The sequence below is a fragment of the Scardinius erythrophthalmus genome, assembly GCF_964197995.2.
Source record: "Scardinius erythrophthalmus genome assembly, chromosome: 17".
Classification (NCBI taxonomy): Eukaryota; Metazoa; Chordata; class Actinopteri; order Cypriniformes; family Leuciscidae; genus Scardinius; species Scardinius erythrophthalmus.
Window position 1 is genome coordinate 27,572,514 of NC_138237.1, and position 27,119 is coordinate 27,599,632.

A 27,119-nucleotide genomic window follows, 5' to 3' on the forward strand; every position below is an offset into this window, starting at 1 on the left:
TACTTCCGGAACACGACTGCTGCACTCATGTGGGACCACGAATCGTTCAGACCAGTTTTATGAACCCGTCCAACTGATTCACCATTCGCTGGTAAACGGAAGTGACGCGACGAAGCCGGTGAAGGCGATTCTTCACGTTGGAGAAGTGCACATTTGTAGAATTTGTGGGTGTTTTTACCTAACTTTATCGGAAAAGAATGGGCGACCCCGTTGGCGAGCACACGTCCCGACTTCAGCGACAGGTCAGCTTTGCATTAAAAGGCTAAAAGTTTTGTACATTGAGAAGTTGTGTTCATCATGTTTCCATGTGTTTCTCGCGTTCTGACGTAAGAGACTGAAACACGCATGCAAGTCTGACTGTCAACGTACAACGTACGCACATTCGGCTCTGATGGGATGTCAAATACATTAGTCTAAGTCTAGCTGTTTAAGTTAAATATGAAGAGAATAAATAATGACATACTGTACTGAGGGTGCCTTAATATCTAATGAGCTGCAGAGCTAGGCTGCGTTGAGGGTAACTGTATGTACATTAACAATATGAGCATCATGAAACTGAAGTCCACAGCTAATGCTTAAATGCAAAGACGTATGCTTGTGAATGTGGTGTTTTTTGTGCTTACTTTGAATAGAAAGCCTATGGGAAAGTAACCACATTCCCAGTCAAAGTGAAACTGAAATATAACTGTGTAGCATAATTAATAATAGTAGTGACGTCACGTGTCTCAATTTTAGTGGCACAATCAGCTTGCACTTTGAAGTACTTCTTATAACTGAGATATGTGGTATCTGATGGTTGTGATCTTTGTCCCTTGCCTTCCTGAGATTTCCTGTGTTTTCAATATGCCATGTAGGAAAGAGAAATCAAGTTACTCCAAGACGAAATCGAGAGGCTGAGAGATCCACAGCAGCTGAACTTCACTTCTTCACAGCTGGATGAGTTACGAGAGGAGAATTCCCGACTGAAGTACCGCCTCAACATCCTGAAAGCAGTAAGTGGGATGTGCTCTTCCTTTAAATTAGATGATTGTAATTTTTGTAGTGGGACAGTTTGACCTTCACTGCGAATGTTCAGTGCATGTTCTGTGCAATTACATACATTTCACACATATGTGTCAGCAGGTAATGTAAGAATAAAAACCAATTATCTGGACTCGTAATGAGCACATTTTCTTGAAATTTTTTGCTATTTGTGGAAATTTCTAGTTCATTCCTATGGAATGTTCTGTAAAACTTGTATTTGCAAAGCTTTAGTACATTGTAACAGGATCACAAAACAATCTGCACTGTAATTATGCATTATGGCATATCGATTATCAGATTATTTTTTTTTTATCAGTATCCGTCAATATTGGATATTTTATTGTGCATTCTGATTTCCCAGCTAATTATCACAATTATAAACGTTTTGTCCTCATCTTACACTCACTTAAAGTGAATCTTCTATTTAATGTAATCTTTAACAAATCTCAAAATAAATGTTTTCATACTTCGTTACACTTTTGATAGTCCACTTTAGACATTCTACTAACCAAGTAACTTTGCAACTACACGTCAACTAACTCTCATTCATTTGCAACTACATGTCAACTAACATGTAAACTCAGAGTGTTAGTAGTAGACTGTTGGGTTAGTGTTAGAATTAGTAGAATAAGTTGACATGTTGTTGCAAAGTTACATATAGTCAGTAGAATGTCTGTAACTTGGGGAGCAGCATAGTATAAATGTACAAAATATAAAGTGTTAGATAACTAGATGTACCGCATCGCGGTACAAAATATGACCGCCGCTCAGGCCTGCACTGGCTTACCACAAAAATAAATGACGTGGAGTAATTTGGCTGTATTGCGTGTTTATGTATATACCTATAAAAAGTAATAGTATGTGCATGTCTGTCTGTGTGTGTGTGTGTGTGTGTGTGTGTGTGTGTGTGTGTGTGTGTGTGTGTGTGTGTGTTTGTGTGTGTATGTGTGTCTGTGCGTGTATGTATGTGTGTGCGTGTGTGTTTGTGTGTCTGTGCATGTGGATTTGTATGTGTGTGTATGGGTGTGTGTTGGTGCGTGTGGATGTCAGTGTGTGTGCATGCTTGCATTTGTTTGTATTCCTGCATGTGTGTGTGTGACAGTATCATCCTAAACCAGCAACCCTTCGCTCAACAGCACCATCTACAGGCCGATGAGTGTACAGTCACTAAATGTGCACATAAATGAATTTATTTTATACCCCCCCCATGGATGAAATTCTACAAAACTTAGCAGAGGATACCCCCAGAGGATGTCAAGTTAATCATACACATGAAATATGGTGCAGTTCTGAACATCTCCACTGAAGATAGGGGCGATTAAAGCAGAATAATATTGCATTTTCATTTTTTATGGGAGGGGCGCAAATCACCCCCGGGCAGTGGCCCCCGGGGACCAAACAAAATTTTTCCGTAAAAGTCTAGTAGACCAACATACCATAAAAATTTCTTCATCCTCGGTGCCACGGTTCAGGTAGTTATTTAGGAAAAACTGCATTTTTTTGGGTTTGGGGGGGCCCAGCGCGGGGAGGGAGTGGCCCCAGGGGACCAAACGAAATTTTTCCTTAGAAGTCTAGTGGGGCTACATGCCCACCAAATTTCATGTTCCCCGGTGCTTCGGTGTCCCTGGTATCATTGACGAAAAATTTATGGGGGCCCCAGCGCGGAGAGGGAAGTGGCCCCCGGGGACCAAACGAAATTTTTCCGTAAAAGTCTAGTAGACCAACATACCATAACAATTTTTTCATCCTCGGTGCCACGGTTCAGGTAGTTATTTAGGAAAAACTGCATTTTTTTGGGTTTGGGGGGGCCCAGCGCGGGGGGGGAGTGGCCCCCGGGGACCAAACGAAATTTTTCCTTAGAAGTCTAGTGGGGCTACATGCCCACCAAATTTCATGTTCCCCGGTGCTTCGGTGTCCCTGGTATCGTTGACGAAAGATTTACGGGGGCCCCAGCGCGGAGAGGGAAGTGGCCCCCGGGGACCAAACGAAATTTTTCCTTAGAAGTCTAGTGGGGCTGCATGCCCACCAAATTTCATGTTCCCCTGTGCTTCGGTGTCCCTGGTATCGTTGACGAAAAATTTACGGGGGCCCCAGCGCGGGGGGGTAAGTGGCCCCCGGGGACCAAACGAAATTTTTCCGTAAAAGTCTAGTAGACCAACATACCATAAAAATTTCTTCATCCTCGGTGCCACGGTTCAGGTAGTTATTTAGGAAAAACTGCATTTTGGGGGGTTTGGGGGGGCCCAGCGCGGGGGGGGAGTGGCCCCCGGGGACCAAATAAAATTTTTCCTTAGAAGTCTAGTGGGGCTACATGCCCACCAAATTTCATGTTCCCCGGTGCTTCGGTGTCCCTGGTATTGTTGACGAAAAATTTACGGGGGCCCCAGCGCGGAGAGGGAAGTGGCCCCCGGGGACCAAACGAAATTTTTCCGTAAAAGTCTAGTAGACCAACATACCATAAAAATTTCTTCATCCTCGGTGCCACGGTTCAGGTAGTTACTTAGGAAAAACTGCATTTTTTGGGGTTTGGGGGGGCCCAGCGCGGGGGGGGGGAGTGGCCCCCGGGGACCAAACGAAATTTTTCCTTAGAAGTCTAGTGGGGCTACATGCCCACCAAATTTCATGTTCCCCGGTGCTTCGGTGTCCCTGGTATCGTTGACGAAAAATTTACGGGGGCCCCAGCGCGGAGAGGGAAGTGGCCCCCGGGGACCAAACGAAATTTTTCCGTAAGAGTCTAGTAGACCAACATACCATAAAAATTTCTTCATCCTCGGTGCCACGGTTCAGGTAGTTATTTAGGAAAAACTGAATTTTTTTGGGTTTGGGGGGCCCCAGCGCGGGGGGGGAAGGGGCCCCCGGGGACCAAACCATATTTTTCCGTAAAAGTCTAGTAGACCAACATACCATAAAAATTTCTTCATCCTCGGTGCCACGGTTCAGGTAGTTATTTAGGAAAAACTGCATTTTTGGGGGTTTGGGGGGGCCCAGCGCGGGGGGGGAGTGGCCCCCGGGGACCAAACGAAATTTTTCCTTAGAAGTCTAGTGGGGCTACATGCCAACCAAATTTCATGTTCCCCGGTGCTTCGGTGTCCCTGGTATCGTTGACGAAAAATTCAGTAAGGTGACGAAAAAAAAAAAAAAAAAAAACTTTGACAATCCCTATATGACCGCTTTCGCTAGCTACGCTAGCGGCGGTCATAATAAGCAGACAGTCTACTAATTTACATATATTCATTTAGCAGACTCTAATCGAGACTAATACTCTAATGACTGCTGGGCGTAGAAGAATGTCAAATTCCTTAGACCTGCCAATCATTAATTATTAAGTGGCAAGAAAAGTGGGATACGTGTACAAACAATAAATGACATGAAATCCATCCTGAAATCTGACTTTTAATCTCCCTTAAAACAAGATTTGATCAAGTGGTGTTCACCAGATGTCATATAGGTCCTACAAGAATAGACACATGCATTTTTTCTTTAAGACGAAGACCCTACTTTATGTGTTTTGCAAGACCTCCCTTTCCATTAAATACATTTTATGGGACTGTCCCACTTTTAATGCAAGCAGAAAGCATTTTTATGCTCACTTAAGGACTTGTTTAGTAAGATTTTACCAGAAAATGTTTTATAATTTTTATCACAGATACGTTAATGTTAAAAATCTTGTAGAATATTAATTGCTGTATTTTTTTCAGCTTGCTTGGTTTTTATTTTTATTGCCTATATGTAACTCTTGTATTTTTGTAATTTAGTTCTTGCCATGAAGATAGCCGCAGATGCTAACATGTCATTACATAAAATTATACTGAGACTGATACTGTTATGACTGCTAGTTGACATGTAGTTGCAATGTTACTTATAGTTAGTATAATGTCTAAAGTGGACTATTAAAATAAAGTGTTACCTCATATGCTACATGACATGCCTAAATTCACTTGCAACTACTAAATGGATTGATTTTAGTTTTTAGTTTTAATTTAATTACATTTATTAAGGCAAAAATTATATATAAAAAAATAGTATTCTGCCATTTATAGGTTATCAACCATAACATGAAAATAATTATCAGCTTATCAGTAATGGCCAAAATTTTAATCCGTGCATTCATATTAAATAGTTTTGGGTTGTAAATGCCACAATGTGACGTTCACAAAAGGATAATCAGTTTCTCCGTGACTTGTTTGTTACATTGCCTGAATCTAATAAAATTCTAAATAATATAAAGTGTCTTTTTTTTACATTGAATTAGGGATTTGATGAAACAATTTAGCAGTGCTGTTATTGTTAACTAAAACTTAAAGGATTCAAATTTTGGTTACACTTGCCTGTATACATAATGCATTAATATCAAACTATTCTTAATGCATTATTTATACCTTGCAATGCACCTTATAATGCAATACATGATCTCATGGATAATTGCAACCACAGTTATTATAACATTATTATACTTAGTTTATAAGCTAAATAGAATTATAAAAAACTAAAACGAAAATGAAAACTGAAAATAAAATAAAAGCTTATTCTAAATGATTAAATACTATAATAGGCTACGTTCACACTGTCAGTATTTAGGATTGACAACCGCAATTACTTAAAGGTGTAAGTCTCAAAATGTCCCGTTCACACATCAACTTACAGTAGCGTTTCGAATACTGTCTGTATGAAGGTGCAATGGGAGTCAAGCCCGTTTTCTCTTATCAGTAAACCAAAGTGACAGTGACCAAAGTGATATCAAAGACGGTGACATCTATAAAACTGAAAAGCCTCATCACGTTTGACACGACAATCCAATCGAGCCGCGAATTCATCAGTCAAATCTTCATTAACCGACAGCAGCTTTTATATCTGGGTGAAGAGCGGAGCAAACTGGATCTAAAACCTTCAGATAACACACAGCTCATATCTCCATGATTATAAATTACTGAAACCAAACATGAAAACTATCAACACACGGTAGACATGCATCTGTGCAGCGCAGCGTCTCTCGGACTGTATGATGTGACAGAAAACTAGTTATCCAGTGCCGTTCCGGTCACACGGAGAATGCAGTTGTGAGTTCTGAAAATGTATATGGGTGTGAGTTCGGTTATAGAAGGCAATTGTCACTCTCGTAAATAACTGAACTGTGTGTGAACGTAACTGTATTAAGGCCTTAAATACAGGACTGACAACCATATTCTGCTGCTGTGAACATATACATAGTATATGCTAAAATAACACTGCAATTCAGTAATTAAATCTGTTGCCGCTGTGTTTCGTCAGAGTTTACTGGAGGAGATGAGCCAAAACGGCAAGGCGATGTTGAACATCAACCAGTGTTTGCAGCAGATTTTTGGGAAGGCCATCAGTATCGCCTACCCTGACCTAGAGAACCCGCCACTTTCGGTCTCCCCCAACCAGCAGGCCAAGTTTGGCGATTATCAGTGTAACAGTGCCATGGCAATGTCTCAGGTCAGTTTTCTTTATATGATGTCCACATTTAAATTTTTTGGTGAACTGATTTGATGCTCCCCTTTAATGTCGTTCCAAACTTTTTGTCGAAAGAAAACGTTTTGAAGAATGTTGATGTGAATTGTTTCTTTTGTCCAGTTGTATGGAATTATATTTGTAAATGTATGTTTTAAGATGATGAAAGCTAAAGGACAGAAGGTCAGCCCCAGGGAGATAGCAGAGAAGGTTATCCAAAACATTCCCAACAATGAGTTCATTGAGAGAACAGAAATCGCAGGACCAGGTTTGTTCAGATCATCATCACCAAGATCTTTTTTTCTCCATCATTTTTAAAGATTTATTATAAATAACCAAGTACATTTTGCATTGTAGGGTTTATCAACATTCATCTCAAGAGAATGTTTGTCTCTAAACTTCTCTCAAACCTGCTTGTGAATGGAGTTCAGCCTCCACCACTGGTGAAGAAAAAGAAGGTAGGAGTTTCACTGTAGTGATGAAATGCATCACAAAATAGTTCTATAAAGCAGTGTGTTATCAAGTGGTCTTTACCCTTATTGCTGTTTTTCAGGTTATTGTGGACTTCTCCTCACCTAACATTGCCAAAGAGATGCATGTCGGTCACCTGCGGTCCACCATTATTGGAGACAGCATGTGTCGACTCTTTGAGTTCCTGGGTTATGATGTGCTAAGGTTGGTGTGTATTAGTTGTGAAGCTCAACTGTGAGCTTTCATAAAATTTAAATATCTGTTTTAGAGGTCAACTGATTGATCGGAATCGATAACTGATTCCTGAAAAAATTGGCGCACCCATTGCGATTTTTTTTTTTTTTGCTGTCGGGAGAAATTGCGTGGAAATCAGTGATGCTCGTATGGTCGCGGCTCGCAATGTGTGAGAGGAATTAAGAGACGAGCCCGAGTTTAAAGTATTCGGGGAGTTGGCCCGATTTTTTTTACTGGTGTATAGACCTTATGTAGCCCTGCCTCTTTTCAGTGCTGCGCTCGTTGTCTTTTGACTTCCGGTCTGTATTTTCATAGCGATCTTGCGTATTTATGAATGAACGGCTCGTTTTAAAATCTTCCCGGTCTACTGACATTTGTTAAGACATCTGCTTTAAACATTACAATCCTCCAGATAACTTTCGTTAACTTCAAAAGCTAATTACTCCTGGACAGCAATGCCATAGAAATATACAGAGCGACTGCAAAAAACGGAAGTTCAAAGACAATATTCTAAAGATGGCGGTGCCCTCGTTTCTCTGGCGCATAAGGTCTATAGGCTGTCCACTATTGCCAAATCTTACAAAACCATGTCACATAGGCTAGATCCATAAATATTATTATAGCCCAGTGGATGCAACCAGGGCCGGATTTACCTTATATTGTGACTAGAGATGCACCGATTGATCGGCTGGTGACCGGAATTGGCCGATTTTCACGTGATCGGCTGTGACCGGCATCCAGCCGGTCAGTCTGACAAATGGCGATTGTATGCCGGTCAAATGCACTCGGGCGCCGCATAATTAACATCGCGCAACATCACCATCACACGTGCACACGGAACTCGCATGTAGGAAACCTCGTGAATTACACCCGTTCAGACCGCAAGCGCGTATTTTTTTTTCGACGTGCATGTTAATCAATGAGTGCATTCACAACGGGAGCAGCGCGTCAAGCAGGAGCGTTGCGAGCGCGTGTTTCGGCGCCGAGTCTATTTGCTGCACTGCTCACGCTCAATTAAAGGGAAAGCACACTTTTGATACACAAAATAGCCTAAAGGATTTCACAAAAAAGTGCCCAAAATGCACAGAATTTGCGTGTTTTAACAAGAACTGGAGTAGGCTATGTCAGAAAATTAAACGAAGACTAATATTTATAGAAAATGTACCCATTTAAACTTGTTTTTTATTATTCAGTTTGTACAAGTGATTGCAATAGGCATTTGTGTGTGTGCTTTGAGAAATATCTTTATACTGCAAGGCTATATTTATTTTATTTTTTATTTATATATTATTTTATTGCCATTCCCCGTTTTCATACAGACGTTTAGTTTGCTAAGTACATATATAAAAAATGATTGGATATTGAATGTGAAAAGGAAATGGTTCTTCCATAACACTGCAGTTTAGATGTGTGTGAACTACCCACACCTGGAGTAATTTATATAGTTCTATTTTATAGCGTTTATCTGTTCAATAAAATATGTACTATGCAAATTGTAAAATGTTCTATTACAGAAAAGATATAAAATAAATATTTGTGTGTGCTGTAAAGTGGTTAGAAAAAATGAAATCGGAATCGGCTAAAATCGGTATCGGCAGGTCAAATTTAATGAAAAATCGGAAATCGGAATCGGCCCAGAAAATTGCAATCGGTGCATCTCTAATTGTGACATATACAGTATATATTTTTTAAACATTTTTAATATTAAACACAATGATGTGAAATTTGATATTGTGACTTTATATGTGATCATATACTTGCATGTGTCATTATTAACACTTTACCAAAATCAAGGTCAAATTAAGTTAGGAAGTTTTTGTTCAGTGAATGTCGTGTTTTTCGTTATAGAGCGGCTGCATCTAAGGCAGTCAGTCCACTACGTCATGTTTTCACTCGTTACATGAGAATGAACCTCATTGGTTCTTGCTGAAGCTCAAACGTGCTGCGCAACATGAGAATGAACCTCATTGGCTCTTGCTGAAGCTCAAACGTGCTGCGCAACACGAGAATGAATTGGCCAGCAGTAATCTGTGTGTTCATTAGTGTCTGAGTGCATCTCTTTAATCCTTTCGTCCTCTATCTCTGTGTGTCAGGTTGAACCATGTTGGAGACTGGGGGACACAGTTTGGGATGCTCATTGCTCATTTGAAAGACAAGTTCCCAAATTATCTCAGTGTTTCCCCGCCTATTGGTGACCTTCAGTCTTTCTACAAAGTGAGTACATGTTATATACAACCTGAAGAGATGTGTTTAAAATTGGATATTGACTGCTGATCTATTGGATATTGACTGCTGAAATATAGCATTGTGTAAATCAAACGATAAAAGGCATTTATTGTATGTAGTTTACCATTAATTATTTCTGCTTATTTATCCTTCAAATGTTTAATCAAATAATGCTAATATGCCCTTAATATATGTTCAGTTAATTATGTAAAAGTTTAACTACTGTATAAATAATAGCTAATATGTTTTAACTATATGTTCAGTAAATCATGAACTAGCGGTGTGTTAATGCTTAACTACTGAATAGTTATGGATCCTTAAAATAAAACGTTACTCAACTCCTATCATTTCCTTTTCCTTCTATACTGGTTCTGTCATAAAAATAGTCAAAATTCTCAAAAAAATGCACACAAACTGCAAGAATCAGCTGTTTTCTGCTGGTCTGTCCGGACACCTTGTGCTTTTCATTTGTTGTGATGCATTTGATGCTCTTCTTATTGCTTACATAGCCGGTTTGCTTACCCAACAGAATGTTTGGTTGCTAAACTGCTGTGTTACACAGTTGAGAGAAAAAATGAAAGTGAAATGTGACAACCTTTACCCTCTTTTATTATTATTATTTTTTTTTTACATAGGACACTATACTGATTGAGTTATTCTTTAACTTAGATCTGTGGTTGTATTGTTTGCATTTTGTCTCCACAAAAATGTAGAGTTTATTTATGGTACCCTGCAGGGTTGTGTACTCGAGACTCGGACTCGGTCTCGGACTCGGTCTCGAGACCATATTTTAATGGTCTCGGTCTTGTCATGGACTCGTGTGCATTTTGACTCGGAATTGACTCGTACTCGAACATATTAGGACTCAGACTTATTCCCGAGTCCACTCGAGTCCCATTCAAAATATTTCATGATTGTTACTGTATGTTAATATTTCTTTAAATTGTTGTTTGATTGAAACGTCCAATGATTGCTGACTTTCTTGTGCGCAACTGCGCATGACTTGAGACTAACGTTCGCGCCACGCAAATGCAGCAGGAGCCTGGTCAGATGTGATGTGGAGCCTCTAGCTCAACTATGTATTGAAAATGTCTGCCTTATCATCCATAATTCAGTTTGCATATAAGAGCCACACAGAATTCGTGTACAGTAGGACGCGCGACTGAGTCGAATTTGCGTCCACCGCGCCGCGCTAAACGCCCCGGACGCACGTAAACGCTATTTCTTGATATTTCTTGATAATAGTCCGCTGCGAAGTATAATAACACACCGTTGCCATGAAAAACAGAGCGTTGCTATGGACGCAGTTGGAAGCAATATAGCCTAATAGTTTTTAAATCAATAAGCTCCTTTTTAAATCAATATTTTGTCAAATTATTGATTTATTTGGTAGGTAGCCATGTAATAAGCGGGATAATGTATAGCGAGGCGGTTGTTATGAATACAACCCCTTCAGGCTGATTCAGGCTGATTTCACCTCGCTATATATTATCCCTTACATATTTCTCTCTATTATTTGTATTGCAATGTGGACAAGAGCACTTACTGATTGTAATAATTGTAAGTAATAATTGTAATAAAATGACCTTTACACACCACCTACTATGTGGCCTTTTTACCATTACAGTGTACATGATTCCATGGTATATTTGATTTACTGTTTGAGTATGGTGCCAATTTTATTGTTACCACCAAATATTTTACATATTCTTGAAGATATCTTTAGGTCTGGTTTTTTAGACCCAACCTTAGGTTATCCAACCTCTCTGGTCTCGGTCTCGACTCGACTCGGACTCGACTCTCTTTGGTCTCGGTCTCGACTCGGTCTCGACTCGGACTCGACTCTCTTTGGTCTCGGTCTCGACTCGGACTCGACCCTCTCTGGTCTCGGTCTCGACTCGGACTCGAGTGAGCTGGTCTCGACTACAACACTGGTACCCTGAAATATAGTCTTTTTGCAGGAGGCTTTGAAGGATTCTTGGTTTCACTAAGAGCTTTCATCCTGTTCAGCTGAATGTTTTACTTTTCAAAGCTCTTCAGCTCGTTTCTTCTCTCATCTCTATCAGGAGTCTAAGAAGAGGTTTGATGAGGATGAAGAGTTTAAGAAGAGGGCCTACCAGTGTGTGGTTAAACTCCAGAGCAAAGAGACAGACTTCATCAAAGCCTGGAACCTAATCTGTGACGTTTCCCGGAACGGTACGTGCGAGGCACACTAAGAATGTCATTCTCACTTTATCAAGTATTGAATAGACTAAAGCCTTGCCACATTAATGCTAGTACAAACCTCCACAGACTGCATGTGCCCTCTAGAGGCATTTACAGCCGACACGCTCTGCGTTACATTATTCTCTGAAACAACAGCCCGCAGTGTGGAGAGAATATCAGCTGAACCAGCATGAAATGGCAATAAGATGTAGTTCGCCCTACTTTATTTATCTAAGGATAATGTGAGTTGTTAACTGGTAAAGGAAGCAGACAAAATATCAAAGATGCAAACAACTACACAACTTTTAACTTTTTCTTTTGTAATTCATATTTTTATTCAGCAAGGATGTATTCAGTTGTTCAAAAGTGACATTAAAGACGTTTATTGTGTTTCAAAAGATTTCAAATAAATGCTGTTCTTTTGATTTTACTATTCATGAAGGAATCTTGAACAAAAAGTATTGCAGTTTCCACAGAAATATGAACCTTTTCAACATTTATAATAGTCAGGAATGTTTCATGAGCAGCAAATCAGCGTATTAGAATGATTTCTGTAGGGTCATGTGACTAAAGACTGGAGCAATTCATATCTGCCTTCACAGGAATAAAATACCTTTGAAAATATATTAAAATTGATAATGGTTACTTTAAATTGTAATAATATTTCACGGTATGGCATTATACTGTATTTTTGATCAATTAAATGATGCCTCGGTTGGACTTTAAAATATATTGCCTAATAATGAGAACTGCAGTCTTATATTTTAGGTTTTATATTTATAATGTAATAATTTATTTATTGCCTTCACAATTGAAAACTATATTAATAATTAAAAATACTTATATTAATCTAAGTACATTTTTTATGATAATGCATTATGAAAATTTGCATTTATTTTTATGTTTTAAAAGTGCTTTACAAGATTTTTAATGGATAAAAACATTATTTTCTTCTCAAAGTAGCATGCAAACTGCAGCATATACTCAAATTCCTCCAATGGGAATGAAGCATAAAAGTGCACATTGACCAAATTTAGCATGCCCGAACAATGACATCACTTTTGACATCACCAGGGTTTAGACTCTTTTAAGTAATATTTGGTAACACTAGAATAAATGGTCCGTCATTAATAGGTAACTATGCAGGACAAATGAGCGGTTATACATTAACACTTAAGCTGGAAACAAGCTTAACTTATCAGTAAGTGATACCAAATTTAGGACTGAGATAGTTCCTTATGTAATCAATAATTACTGAGTGAGAATGGCCTCATTAAGAACTAATTACGAACTATGACAAATTATTAAGAATTACCAATTAGTTACTAATTACAACATTATCATTTGTCTGAGGCAATCAATCATCTTTTTTTTACTCTGAACTACTAGTGATCTGGACCAGTATTTCATCGAATCACTAATAGTTCCTGGAGAGTGACTAGGCAACAGAGTAATTCTGATGCATTTCATTACTATATTCAGATTAAAAATATGATTAATTATGTCTCAGACACATAATGTAATGATTAGTAATTGATTAGGTTAACACTTTAGTTTAGGGTTTAATTCTCACTATTAACTACTAGATACTTATTAGCATTCATATTACTAGGATATATTGGCTATTTATTAGTACTTATAAAGCACATATTAATGCATGCCCATATTCTCTATCCCTTAATCCACCCAATTGCTAAACTTAACAACCACCTTTGTTTTAATAAACAGTAATTAGGAGTTTATTGGGGCAAAAGTCGTAGTTTATGAGAATTGGACTCTAATCTAGAGTGTGACCTTAAGTAGTAATTCTTTATAATTTGTCATAGTTAGTTATTAGTTCTTAAGGAGGCTAATTTCATTCAGTAATTATTGAAGACCTAATAAGGAACAATCTCAGTCTTAAATTTGATATTACTTACTGATTAGTTAATCTTGTTCCCATGTAGTAACTGAAGTGTTAATGTAGTGCTTCTCATTTGTCCTGCATTACCTAATAATGACGGGCCATTTTTCTAAAGTGTTGCCTAATATTTTATAAGGACAGTAGAGGTCAGTATATAACTGCATCTTAGTAGTAAGTTAACATAAGCGTGGACTCACTGTCTATATAGTTTATACCAGTAACTAGAAAAAAAATACGGCTGAAAATGAAAGTCGTCATTTACTCGCATTGCTTCCAGACAGGATTATGTGTTTTTCTAAAGTAGTGAAGCTTCTGTTCCAAATATTGTAATTAATTTAAGAGCTTTCATGTCGGAAATGTTATTATTTTTAGACGCTTTATCTATCATTTTGATCTAATTCTATAATACGTCTGACATTTATAAGCTGAGACATTACTATTCTGCAATTTCTGTATTTATTGCAGAGGAAAAACGTTTGTTAAAACAAGTTCGAACACACCGATTCCCTTCACCAGCATCCGGCGACACCAGCTCTAGACTCTGATGTGACAGCATCTACCTTTACCCTTTAATCAAACCTCGTTCCCCCACTGAGGCTTGCCTAATGAAGGTCAATTAGTGTGTTTTTTTCTGCTGATGCTGTCCAATCAGGTTTTGCTAAACCAGGAGGGTGCTGCATTTGATTTCCCTGTGGTGTGACTGTTGTAATTAAACCGTCTTGTCCCTTCCGCTTCTGTCCGCTTTGCTGATGCAGAGTTTCAAAAGATTTACGACTGCCTGGAAATTCGCATACAAGAGAGAGGAGAGTCCTTCTACCAGGACATGATGACAGCCGTGGTGAAAGAGTTTGAGGAAAAAGGTACAGGTGGAGAGTTCTCTGACTCTTTCTTTTAAGTCACTAATAGTAAACTTTGCTTGCTTTGAGAACAGATATCATGGTTTATTGACATTTGAATAAATATTAATATGTTGCTTTATTTCCTGTATTTTCGTGTTTCTAATAAAAACGGGAAGTGTGGGTGGGACATATCAAAGGGTTAAAAGTTTATTTTGGGAACTTTTTGGGGTACGCCATAATACTGATGGGCTCAAAGCTAACACACATAGATCTGGAGCCACAAAACTCCTATTTTGAATAGGAAGCGCATACATTTTTTTTGCATCAATAATTTCTCGAATCCTTTGTTGTTCAGACAAACAGGCAGTCCAGATTGCTAGTTGTACCAAAATAATGGACTTCACTTTTAAGATTGGATAAAATAAAGTTTTAAAGTGTTTTAATTATCTATTTTAATTAATTGTTTTAGTTATAAAATATTTTTGTTTGTTTTTGTTTATTTGTTTTTAGTTTATTATTTTGATAGATTTTTATTTTATTTTATTTGTATCTTTGTTTTATTTATATTTTTTAGTTGATTAACATTTATTTCAATTTTTTTTCAATTTAAGTTTATTTTCTTATTTTTTTAATGTAATATTTATTTCCATTTTATTTAGTTAGGTTTTTTTGTTCATTTATTATTTTTTAATTGCTTAATATTTGTTTGAGTGTTTGTTTTGAAGAATAATTGACAATTGAACAGTCCCAGTTATCCTTTTGAAGGTTTACATTGACATCATGATTTTAAGATTCAATATAACGTTGTACAGGCAAGGTTGATATGTAATTTTATTGCACTGGTTTCAAGTACTAGTGGCTGTTCTTCCAAAACAGTGTTTAATGTTTACTCTGGTGCAGTGCAACCGTAAGTACAATACTGTAAACACAACCTTTGTTTGTTTTTACAAACTGAGTGTTTTCTGTGCCAATCGACAAAAATTGATTGACCCGAAACATCCCTTTTAAAAAAAGCATTGCATGTCTATCCGCACATGTCCAGTGGGGGGCAGTGTTGTTCCAAGATTGATTTTTAGACTCTAGCTTTTCTATACATCCAGTTTCACATTCCCTGCTGATGCTCTTCTCTCTCATCAGGACTGGTGGAGTTGGACGAGGGCAGGAAGATAGTTTTTGCTCCGGGCCAGTCTATTCCCCTGACGGTGGTCAAATCGGACGGAGGCTATACTTACGATACCTCCGATCTGGCTGCCATCAAAAATCGTCTGTTTGACGAGAAAGCTGACATCATCATCTACGTAACTGACAGCGGCCAGGTGTGTGGGTGTATGGGTTTGTAATGGAGAGTGTTGGGGAAATCTTGAACGACACAAACCTTCCCAAAGTTATCTTATGTGCATGAGGACACATGAAGCGGATGTCGAGGGCGATTGGCGAGACACAGAATTCAAATTTCTGTATGTTTATGGATGTGTGCAATAGACTCCTCACCTATTCAAATATTAATGCGGCATAGGTCAGGAACGCGGTCTGCTAGCGTCACTATCAACACTGCTAGTTTACAATTCTGCTTTGTTTAGATAAGAAATATGCATTCTTTGGTTAAAATTAATTTAAGGATATACCAGGAGAATCTTGATCCAAACTTTGTCGAACTTTTTGTTTATTTGGTGTGTTATTTGTATTGATGGTCATGTAACTAAATTTTCTCTGTGTTTTTTTTATGATGAACGGCAGGCAATGCACTTCCAGGTGGTCTTTGCTGCTGCTCAGTTGATAGGCTGGTATGATCCCAAGGTCACACGGGTAGAACATGCAGGTTTTGGCGTGGTGCTCGGGGAGGACAAGTAAGTGCATTGATCAGTATGGAAGTCACCTTTTGTCAGCATCGTGTTTTCACCAGGGTGATCCATAGTGCTGCAACAACTAGTAATCAATAAAATTCATTATAATGGATAAGGAAAATAATCAACATTTTTCATTATTGATTAGCTGAGTCTTTGTTCGTGACCACAACGAACCTGTGACGTGACCCTAAAGTAGTTTAAATGCATTTCTATGAAAAACAAAACTTGTACACAAACTACAGTTCAAAAGATTTACTTTCGAATTACGTTCTAATTCTTTTATTCAACAAGGTCGCATTGAATTGATCAAAAGTGACAGTAAAAACTTTTTGAATGTTACAAAAGATTTTTGTTTTAAATAAACACTGTTTTTTTGAAATGTTTTCAAACACTGATAATAATCAGAAATGTTTAGCAGCATATTAGAATGATTTATGAAGGACCATGTGACACTGAAGACATTCTGCACAGGAATAAATTACATTTTAAAATATATTCAGATAGAAAACTGTTTTTATTGTATATGTCATCAAACAAATGCAGCCTTGTTGAACAAAAAGTGTAATTAAATGTCACTGTCAGTGCGAAACTTTGAATACTTAGTTACATGGAGCGCAGCGTTAAGGGAATGAATTTTTGATTAAAGCAATATTTGCTGTTCAGCATCAGATTTGATGAAATACATGTTTTTTTTTTATATGAACGATAACTGGATTACGGCAAGATTAATGAAAAATAATAACACTTGGATGTTCAGAAGAGATAATGTGTATGCTAGCATTGGTGGTTTATCTGCTGAAAGGTCTTTTTTCCCAATTACTTTATTTAGTCATTTTTACATTTTAAACCATAGGAGAAACCTTTGCAAGGTACCCAATAGAATATTTAATGTACGATTTATCAAAGAAATAATTGACCGATTAATCAGTTGTCATCTAGTAATCAGCTAGTGGCTCATGTAGCACTAGTTTTAGCTGTCATAGAAATATTGTATTGAATGATGTATTTGAAGAGCACTGATTTCCATGAGTCTTTTTTTTAATAAATATGGAATTTCCATCCCAGGAAAAAGTTTAAGACTCGTTCAGGGGACACGGTGCGATTAATGGACCTTCTGCAGGAGGGTCTGAAAAGATCCATGGACAAACTGAAGGAGAAGGAGAGAGATAAGGTGAGCCCCTAAAACTCAGAGGAAACTAGCACCTTCTTATGCTTCTCAGCCTGAAAGCTTCCATCCAACTCCTTCTGTGTGCCTGAGTACTTCAGCTCGAGTCAGAAGAGATCAGTGGATCTCAAATGAGACCAGATGTGCTAATGACAATTACTGCCTATATTTCTCACAAATCCTTTGTGCTCAGAAGTGAAGAGCATCCTAATGCCTACCTACTTGATTGATATCTCGCAAACGAGTGAGCTTCTGACAGTAAAGGAGTTTGAAAAAAGACAATTATATTGTTTCAGACGCAAGTAAGCAAAGTACATGTCCTCGAATAGCCTTACTTGGAAACGTTAAAGGCAAACACACAATTAAAAAGTTTTTTGTTTTGTGTAGATTTGATTATTTTACAGATGTACCAAGTATAAAAAAAGACTTACTTTCCCTAAAGTGAATCAGACTTTTGCCAGGTGCCTTATTTGTCAGGAATATTAAAAGTAGCATATGCTGCATTAAATTAGGCAAAAAAGTTAGCAGGCGTGTAATCGTGTAGTGATCCTGTGAGCGTAATCAGTGATGTAGGACAGAGCCAATATTTGATCTGATCTGCTGATCTGAAGCAACCCCCCCCCCAATCTTTTTAAAGCTCTCTGACTCTGAACACTAGGGGTGGGAGATAAAAATAGATTTTTCTGATGCATCACGATTCTGGAGCAATTCTGAAAACCAGCTGTAGTTGCAATTCCACACACATACACATACGCAAAAACCCTCGAACCATCCATAAAATAGTCTTCCATAAAGTTCGAAAAGGTTGAAGCGAATTACAAGGGCAGTCGCATGCTTTATTGCATCGGATATATGCTTTGTGAGAAACGTGAGTTTTGCTCGTTGTTACACTTACAATGTGTGGTCTTGCCCCTCCGGCATTCCAGTGTTTTCTGTTTCCAAATGCTCTACGAAGGCATCATTTATGCCGTTTGGAAAGCAGTAAGCTTATTTCAATACACAAAACTCACTTACTGACAGACTTTCATAAGCTCACGTGCGCTTCTTGAAGAGCGCCCATGGCTGTGTGCAACTCCAACTACTTAAATGCACTTGCATTTCAAAATGCTTTAATGGCGATTAATTAATGTAAACACCGTAAGTTTGTATTAAAGGATTAAACAGACAGGATATAGATCTATTAGATCTGCTGCTTTATGTCATAAGTAATAGTCAAACTATTCTTGACTGGAAGGCTTTCAGAATCTTAAAATCCCCCTGTAGTCAGTAATTTTATTCCTTAAAACTCATCTTTGATCACCAAAATGACATTTAACATTTTTTTTCCTGTGAAAAAAATGCACTTTTTTCCTGTGAAAAAAATAAATAAATTCCTCATGCCTTTAAATAGCTTAGTATTCATTTAGTATACGCATAACCATGAATATGCAAATTAGCCCCGCCTCCACTCACTCACACTCACAGAATACCTGATCCACTCTGTCAACTTTACTGTAGTAAACGCTGCACGATGGCAAGTGGAAATACTGGTTTAATTCAGCCATATATGTTTGAACCAGAAACTGATTCAGAAGAAGTGGAAGAGTGAATTTATACACTACAGACTCATCTACTAGTCGATGTATCAGAATGGTAACGCGTTTTATGTATCGCCATCTACAATGTCGGACACACAACAAAAATTTATATGATTAGCCTTTTGCTTGAGTACATTATCAACTAGTAATGTGTTAACAGCTAATAATGGGTTGCTAATTTTACACAAACCATGTTCCCGTTTGCTATCTCAGAGTCAGACAGCTGCCTTCTAAAAATCAACATCCTTAGAAAGGCATATTGTTCATCATAACATTGTAATATACATGATATACATAATTCACCTGTTACTTTGCTGAAAGTACCTGATTTTTCATATCAACAGAAAAATATACCGGGACAACCTTTTTTCTCTTCAGACCCCCCTGCTTCGCAGCATAGTTAATCGTGCGTTTGAGTGCTGATTAGGCTATGTATTACTGGCAATTAAAGGCTCATTATTATGATTTATGGTTTATTAAAGCTGCAGTTCGTAACTTTTTTTGGGTTAAAAATGATCCCAAATAAATTTGAGCAAGTACATAACCAGCCATTGTTCAAAACTCTCTGCTTGCCTTAGCTCGATTCAAAATAGTAAGCTTGTAATAATGTTTTTAACTCCAGTGGTACTGGTGGATTTCCATGGGAAATTCGAGCATGTCTTTGCGTCATTACGTCACATCTGTGCACACAAAGAAGAGTCTCGGCTAGTAGGCAATATTGCGTGTGAGGATGTTGGAGGTGGAGATTTAGAGCCTTTTCTCACAGCTTTTCTCACTCCAACCAGAAAGGTTCTGGATCCTCGGATCCTAGGTCTTCGGTCAGAACAAAAGTGGATGTTACTTACTTGTTCAGATTACATTTTCCGGTGAAAATTCTTATGTTGGTCATACTTCCTAAAAGTGGAATCTGTGATTGTGAATGACAGTATCCACACCGGCGCGGTGACAAACAGCCGCACATTCTCCTCAAAACATTGGATTCACCGTGTCGAGGCACAACCCACGTAAAGTTGATAATTCCGCGAATAACTGCAATTACAGATTTCGAACAGAGATGGCGACAAAGAGGAAAAACTACGAACTGCAGCTTTAAAATAAACGTGCGATTAGTCGACTAATCGCTTAAATAAACGACTATTAGTCGACTAGAAAAATCTTTAGTCGAGGGCAGCCCTAGAACGTACAGTACAGGTCAAAAGTTTGGAAACATTACGATTTATTTATATTTTTGAAAGAAGTCTCTAATGCTTATCAAGGCTGCGTTTATTTGATCAAAAATATAGAAAAAAACAGTAATATTGTGAAATATTATTACTACTTAAAATAATAGTTTTCTATTTGAATATACTTTAAAAAATAATTTATTCCTGTGATGCAAAGCTGAATTTTCAGCATCATATGACATCCGGTCTATGATCCTTTAGAAATCATTCTAATATTCTGATTTATTATGAGTGTTGGAAACAGTTCTGCTGCCTAATATATTTGATGAATAAAAGGTTAAAAAGAACTGCATTTATAAAATATATATATATATATATATATATATATATATATATATATATATATATATATATATATATATATATATATATATATATATAAATCTTCTTTACGATCACTTTTTATCAATTTAACACATCCTTGCTGAATAAAAGTATTGATTTATTTAAAAAAAAGAAGAAAAAAAAATACTGACCTAAAATTACTGACCAGTAGTGTATATTGTTGTTACAAAAGATTTCTATTTTTAAAACATTTGCTTTTTTTTTTTTTTACTTTTTATTCATCAAAGTATCCTAAAAAAGTATCATAGGTTATGAAAAAATATTAAGCAGCAGAACTGTTTCCAACTTTGATAATGAATCATCATATTAGAATGATTTCTAAAGGATCATGTGATAGACTGGAGTACTGATAGACTGGAGTACTGATCCTGAATCCTATAATATCCTATAATAAATTGAAAACCAATTAAATTGTAATAATATATCGCAATATTAATTTTTTTTTCTGTATTTTTGATCAAATAAATGCAGGCTTGATGAGCAGAAGAAACTTCTTTCAAAAACATTAAACATAGTAATGTTTCCAAACTTTTGACCTGTACTGTAGGTAATTTTATCCTCATTGCCTATTCGACACATACTGGGTAACTTATTTTTCTGAAGGTGGCAAAAGGTCTTGGCTGCTTCAACCTCACGGTGGGATCATCAACATTTTGAAAGCGTGTGTGTTTCAGGTGCTGACCCCGGAGGAGCTGGTAAAGGCTCAGCGTGCCGTGGCCTTTGGCTGCATTAAATATGCAGACCTTTCGCACAACCGCATCAATGACTACGTCTTTTCCTTCGACAAGATGCTGGATGACAGGGGCAACACCGCAGCCTACCTCCTTTACGCCTTCACACGCATCAGGTAAGCACTCAATGCGATGGATATCTTTAACCGCATCAAATGAGCCCCGCTGGGTATTGATCTGCATCAATGTGGTACTACATTTTTTTTTTTTGTCATTTCTATTCATTTTGTTTTTAAGTATTTTCAAGGGGACCTATTATGCCCTTTTTCAAAGTCTTGATTTAGTTTTTTGGGTCTATTAGAATAGGTTTTCATGCTTGAATGTTCAGAAAATATTATGTTTCACATATTTGACATTGGTGCAGCACCTCTTTTCCAAGTCTGTATGTCTGTCCCCTTAACATAACCACGAGTTTCAACACACTACTAGCGCAACTCAACCAGGCCTCGTTTCAGGGAGTTCAGAAACAGTGTTCACCGATAAGAAGAATAGCTCGCTTTGGGGTGACTGTGCTTTGTAACTTTGCAACTTTGCAAATTTTACCTTTACATGACACAATAGTTCAGGTTGCACAATCTGATATGGTGTGACTCCCCATATATATATATATATTACTTTTTGCCTTGATTTTTTTTTTACCATATAAAACATATATACAAAATGACACTTCCTCTTTCTTTATCATGGACACTCTTATATAGAGCTGGGTGTTGATACATCAGGTCTTTTTTATCCAATCTCAACTAAAACTATAAACTAATCAGGAAATCCGCCCTGTCATATAGTAGATATATTTCTATATCTAGAAATAAACTTTTTGTTTATTTCTAGATATAATCAACACTTCTATATCTTGTTGGATACAATATTTTGTTGGATAAAAACATTTGAATTGCATTTAAGGCTGTTTTTAATAAAATCATTTGTACTCCAATTCATTGTTTTAAAAGAAAACAAACATTTAAACAGTGCTGTCAAAACTTGTTTTCATGACAGATTTATTCAAACATACATAAAAAAATCTGAATCAGAAAGCGCTTTGTTTATTAGGAATTTGTTTTGGTGATAGAAAAAGCTTCCAATACACAGAGAGTACAGATAGACAGACGCACACACACACACACATATATAAATGGTAATGCACATATTTATCATTGTACAGTGGAGAGAACATTTAACTGTTCATGATGTAGATTGCCTGGGGGAAGAAACTTAACTTGTGCCTGGCTGTTCTGGTGCTCATTGCTCTGTAGCTCCGGCCGGAGAGGTGTGAGGAATCCAGAGTGATTTTTCTGAGCCCTTTTCCTCACCCATGGATGTATACAGTTATTGGAGGGTGGGCAGGGGAGCACCAGTAATCCTCTCAGCAGTCCGAAACCATCCTCTGTAGTCTTCTGATGTCTGATTTTTGAGGCTGAGCCAAACCAGACAGTTATGAAAGCGCAGAGGACCGACTCAAATGACTGCAGAGTAGAAGTGCATCAGCTGCTCCTGTGGCAGGTTGGCCAAGGAACTACAACCTTTGCTGGGCCTTTTTTGCAATATTGCAAATATGATTGTCCAACTTCTGGTCCTGAGAGATGGTGATGCCTTGAAACCTGAATGACTCCACTATAGTCACTAAAGTCCACAATCAACTCCACTGTTTTGAGCAAAGTTATTCTTTTTTTTTCTTTCTAGTTGACTAACAAGCTATGGACATTGAATGGCTTTCTTATGTCCTGTATTGTCTTCTACAGTATTGAGCCATCTTCGCCTGCTTCAGGTTAGGCCTTCTGGGCTTTGATATACCCCTTCTGGGATATCTTTATGTGGGTCTGTGCTGGAAACGTTGGCCTGAATGATTCCCACATGCATGTAGGGAAAGAGCTCACCAACACTGTTGAATGGCCCTTCATGTTCATTCCTGGCAGTTTTAACTGTGCCACTGTGTTGAAATGGTATATGTGTGGGAATTGGGGGCCTTGTGCACATGAAAGAATGCATGCATCTGCTGCACATTCAGTGTGTTTTCTGGCTGAAATGTGTGCGTTTGTGACAGATCTACTTCTGCTGTTCCCCGAGTGGATGCTCGGCACAAGTGCTCTATTATTCTCACTCTTTATCACCTTGTGTTTGCTCTTCTGTCTCAGTAGTGCTGTTGACCTGCTGTCAGGAGCATAGGGTACCACAATCCCTCTCATGGCTCTCGTGTATTTGGAGAGCTTTTTCCTGTCTTTAATTGGCTGTTCAAAACAATTGGTAACAGAAAATCATATTTGGGAGAAGTGAAGGTAGAAATCTGAGCCAATGACAGAAGAAGGAGCCAAAAAAATTATAATTGGCCATGGCAACAGTTGATGGGGATTTCAGTGTTTTGTTTCTCAGAATGCATCCAATAAAACCTGATCCTCTATTTCTCTGGCAGAAAGGCCTTTTCGACACTTGGTAACTTGTAACATGTTTTCTTATTTATGTGAGCTGTTGCTACAGTTAAATGTCACTTCTTTTTTTTCTTTTGTGCACTTTTATTTGGCCATTTGCATTGATGTCATCCTGTGTTGATCTCAATAGTTGACCATTTAAAAGAATAGCTTGTTTGAAAATTAAAATTATGTCATCATTGTTCTTCAAAACCCATGAGTTTTTTCTACAGAACACAAAAGTAAAAACTAGTGGTGGGCCGTTATCGGCGTTAACGCAAGACTCTTATCGCGCGGTAAAAAAAATATCGCCGTTAATCTATTCCCCAAGTTGGGTTGGGAGATGGCTCTACTACACAAGCTGTGATGACGCAATCTACCCGCGGCCGCGAGGTAACCCGGCTGCAACGCATATTCGTCATCATCTTAAGTAAACACGGCTGAAAGTGAAAGCTGCAACGTCCATTATTTGGACTTGGTTCGGATTTTAGCCGTCCGACAAACAGCAGCAAACTATCCGAGTGTGTGGGGTAACGGTTCGGTAAGTTAACACACGACTAATCCGTTCTACCACCTCAAATTCAAAACGAAACTGAAACTGATATCACTGAATACCAGCGCGCGCGTATTATTCTCAATCCAATATATCTTAGTGGTGTAACGTTAACACATAATCTCTGTCTACGCCCGATTTTAAGAATCGTTGTTGTGTTTCGTTTTTAACTGAAAAGACATCAGTTAGACAATATTATAACTTTAAATTTGGGGTTTCATAAGCTCAAAGCTATAATAAACATTAGACCTACTTAAGATCTCTGCAGCTAGTGTACTTAAATTTTATTTATCTGCAAAATTATGTTGTATACTTACAGTTTTGCACAATATATGTTCTCAAAACTACATATACCCTTTAAAAAAAAAATTAGCAGTTGTTTAGCAGGGTCTGTGTAACCTGTTCTGTAATGGTTTTATTATAATATACTGTATATCGTTATCGCAAAAGGCTGCAATGTATATCAAAATATAGATTTCAGGCCATATCGCCCATCCCTAATTGATAGCCTATAGTAGTTGATAATAACATAGGCCTATGTTGCCTACGGACGGTAACAGTACAGAAGTAACCTTTTACAGTCTATGAGTAGAACAGCTTTCTCAAGCAGTTTGTGATGCATTTTGGAAACAGTTCCTGAGATGAGCCCCTAGTCTAATGCGCCACCTGGCTTGAGAAACCCGTTCTCAAAGACTTAGCCTACTTTTATAGTCATTATTTGGGTAGCACACATATTCTGAATGCCTTCGGCAGAATTCAAATGAGCCATTTTAATCTAGATTAATCTAGATTAATTTCAAAATTAATCTAGATTAATCTAGATTAAAAAAATTAATCTATGCCCACCTCTAGTAAAAACATACAGTGACCGGTGGCTGTCAAGATCCAAAATGGACAAAAAAAGCATCATAAAAGTGTTTCACATGACTTATGAGCTGTTTTCTGAAGTTTTGTGAAGACTTTTTTGTGTGAAATTAGTTAGAAACAGGCGTTTAAATTATTAAAATTAAAATTATTATTCACTAAAAACCTTTTTATACACTCTACCTCTAAAATGTCATTTGCGCATGGCAGCATAGTTATCGTTGATGTATTTTTTTATTTTTTTTGTACTAGTACAACCGGGAAAAACTCAAACTAAGGGTATGCTTACAAACAACAATGTACTAAAAACTGATTTTTTTTTTCTTTTGCAATTTTCGTGTACAGACGATAACATTCTGAAAACGACTAAAAACGCTGTATTCTGCTGCCAGGCCAGTTGCACGATAATGGTATTGTTTTCAAAAACTTGCACTTTGAAACCCATTTTCAAAACTTTGTGTTTTCAGGCTCCTAAAACGCTGTTGTCGTGTAAATAAACCGCCAAAACGCATAAAGTTTTCCATTTTTAGTTGAAAACTGTGTCGTGTAAACAGTCCCTAAAATACATTTTCATGGCATCAAAATTGTTAAATACATTTTTAAAATACCCTCACATATTACTCAGAATATTAACGGCATTAAGCGTTTTTAAATGATATGCAGTATAGGCAGTGTAAATGTTGGCTATAATAAAAATGAAATAAAACATAATCAAAACTAAAACAATGAACAAGCAAAAACTAAAGTAAATTAAAGTAAATTTGCTCCGAGCTCAAGTCGGTTCACTCATGTCTCACAACCGAACATGATGTGCCAAGTTTGACCATGCAGAAATGTATATTATCTTTTATAAGACACATTCTTCTTCTGTCTATAGGTCTATAGCTAGACTGGCTAACATCCAGGAGGCCGTCCTGCGCAAAGCAGCCGAGACCACAGAGGTCTTACTGGACCATGAGAAAGAGTGGAAACTGGGTAAGTGCATCCTGCGCTTCCCAGAGATTCTGCAGAAGATCACAGACGACCTGCTGCTTCACACACTGTGCGACTACCTCTACGAGCTGGCCACCACCTTCACAGAGTTCTACGACAGCTGCTACTGCGTGGAGAAGGACCGGCAGACAGGTGGGTACCCTGAAGCCAGAAGTGAGCAGGATCTATATACTCCACGCTTTCACTGACAGTGATGACTGAAAATAAGTGTAGCTCGCCCAGAAAGAAAAACATACCCTGTGCCCAAAACCTTGAGGTTTTAATGGTTAAATAAATTCATGTTCTGTTGGAGCATGTGGTTTTTGCTCTTTAGAAGATGTGTCAGGAGTGTAATTGGTCCAGAAATGTATTTAGTTTCAACTCATAGGCCAGTATAAACTTTTATACTGCAATGAAAGATGCTAAATAGAGGAGTTTTAATTTAGATGCAATTTAATAACTTTGTTTTTCACAGTTGCAATACGTTTTAATGAACAACAAATGATTCATTTGAACAGGGAAATCTAATCTAGGATAATATCAGATAGAAAATCCCTTAGTTGTTTTTTACTCCCATTTGAATCTCCTCATTAAAAACTAGTTACTTAGGCACTGATGAAGCTACTGTCTCTTGAATCGTACAGCTTCTTTAGTCTTGTAATATAGACTAATGAAATTAGCTTTACCCTGAGTTTGAAAAAAACTGCTGATTGTGGGACTTTTTGGTTTGCTTTTAAGCACAGTGCTTTAAAAGCTCATGGATTTAAAGGTAAAATGTAATTTCCGTGGCACCAAATGCAAAAATAATGACCATTTTCAAGTTTCCCGAACAGTGTATTTTGGGTTACTAATGCGTCTCACTTTAAACTAGTAAAACAAGAGAAGCATCTTGGAATGCTACTTGCTGGAAGGACGTGAAAAATTATTGGAACAACAGAAATTGGTTGGTCACATTTGGGCATTGAAAATGTGTAAAAAAAAAAAAAAAAAACTTTACATTGCTGCATTTTGGCATAAAGTCTTTCTCAGATTGTGTCAGAAACCAAAAATGTTACAGGTGTAAGTGC

The 27,119-nt window shown here is 37.6% G+C and overlaps 1 protein-coding gene across 3 annotated transcripts in view; it reads left to right on the top strand.

The window, feature by feature from the left end:
- The first annotated feature begins 18 nt into the window (after positions 1–18).
- Positions 19–27,119, top strand: part of rars1 (arginyl-tRNA synthetase 1) — a 28,561-nt gene continuing 1,460 nt past the window's right edge. Inside the window, exons 1-14 of one of the 3 annotated variants that reach the window (XM_081390321.1) lie at positions 19–242; positions 855–992; positions 6,292–6,480; positions 6,655–6,763; positions 6,853–6,953; positions 7,049–7,170; positions 9,294–9,414; positions 11,493–11,622; positions 14,290–14,394; positions 15,511–15,689; positions 16,111–16,220; positions 17,286–17,391; positions 21,205–21,377; positions 25,958–26,205. In XM_081390321.1, the coding sequence (XP_081246447.1) occupies positions 198–242; positions 855–992; positions 6,292–6,480; positions 6,655–6,763; positions 6,853–6,953; positions 7,049–7,170; positions 9,294–9,414; positions 11,493–11,622; positions 14,290–14,394; positions 15,511–15,689; positions 16,111–16,220; positions 17,286–17,391; positions 21,205–21,377; positions 25,958–26,205 (1,876 nt within the window). In that variant the 5' untranslated portion in view covers positions 19–197. Of the gene's footprint in view, positions 243–316; positions 524–854; positions 993–6,291; positions 6,481–6,654; positions 6,764–6,852; positions 6,954–7,048; positions 7,171–9,293; positions 9,415–11,492; positions 11,623–14,289; positions 14,395–15,510; positions 15,690–16,110; positions 16,221–17,285; positions 17,392–21,204; positions 21,378–25,957; positions 26,206–27,119 lie in introns of those variants that run through there. The other 2 variants (XM_081390322.1, XM_081390323.1) reach the window with 2 other exon arrangements.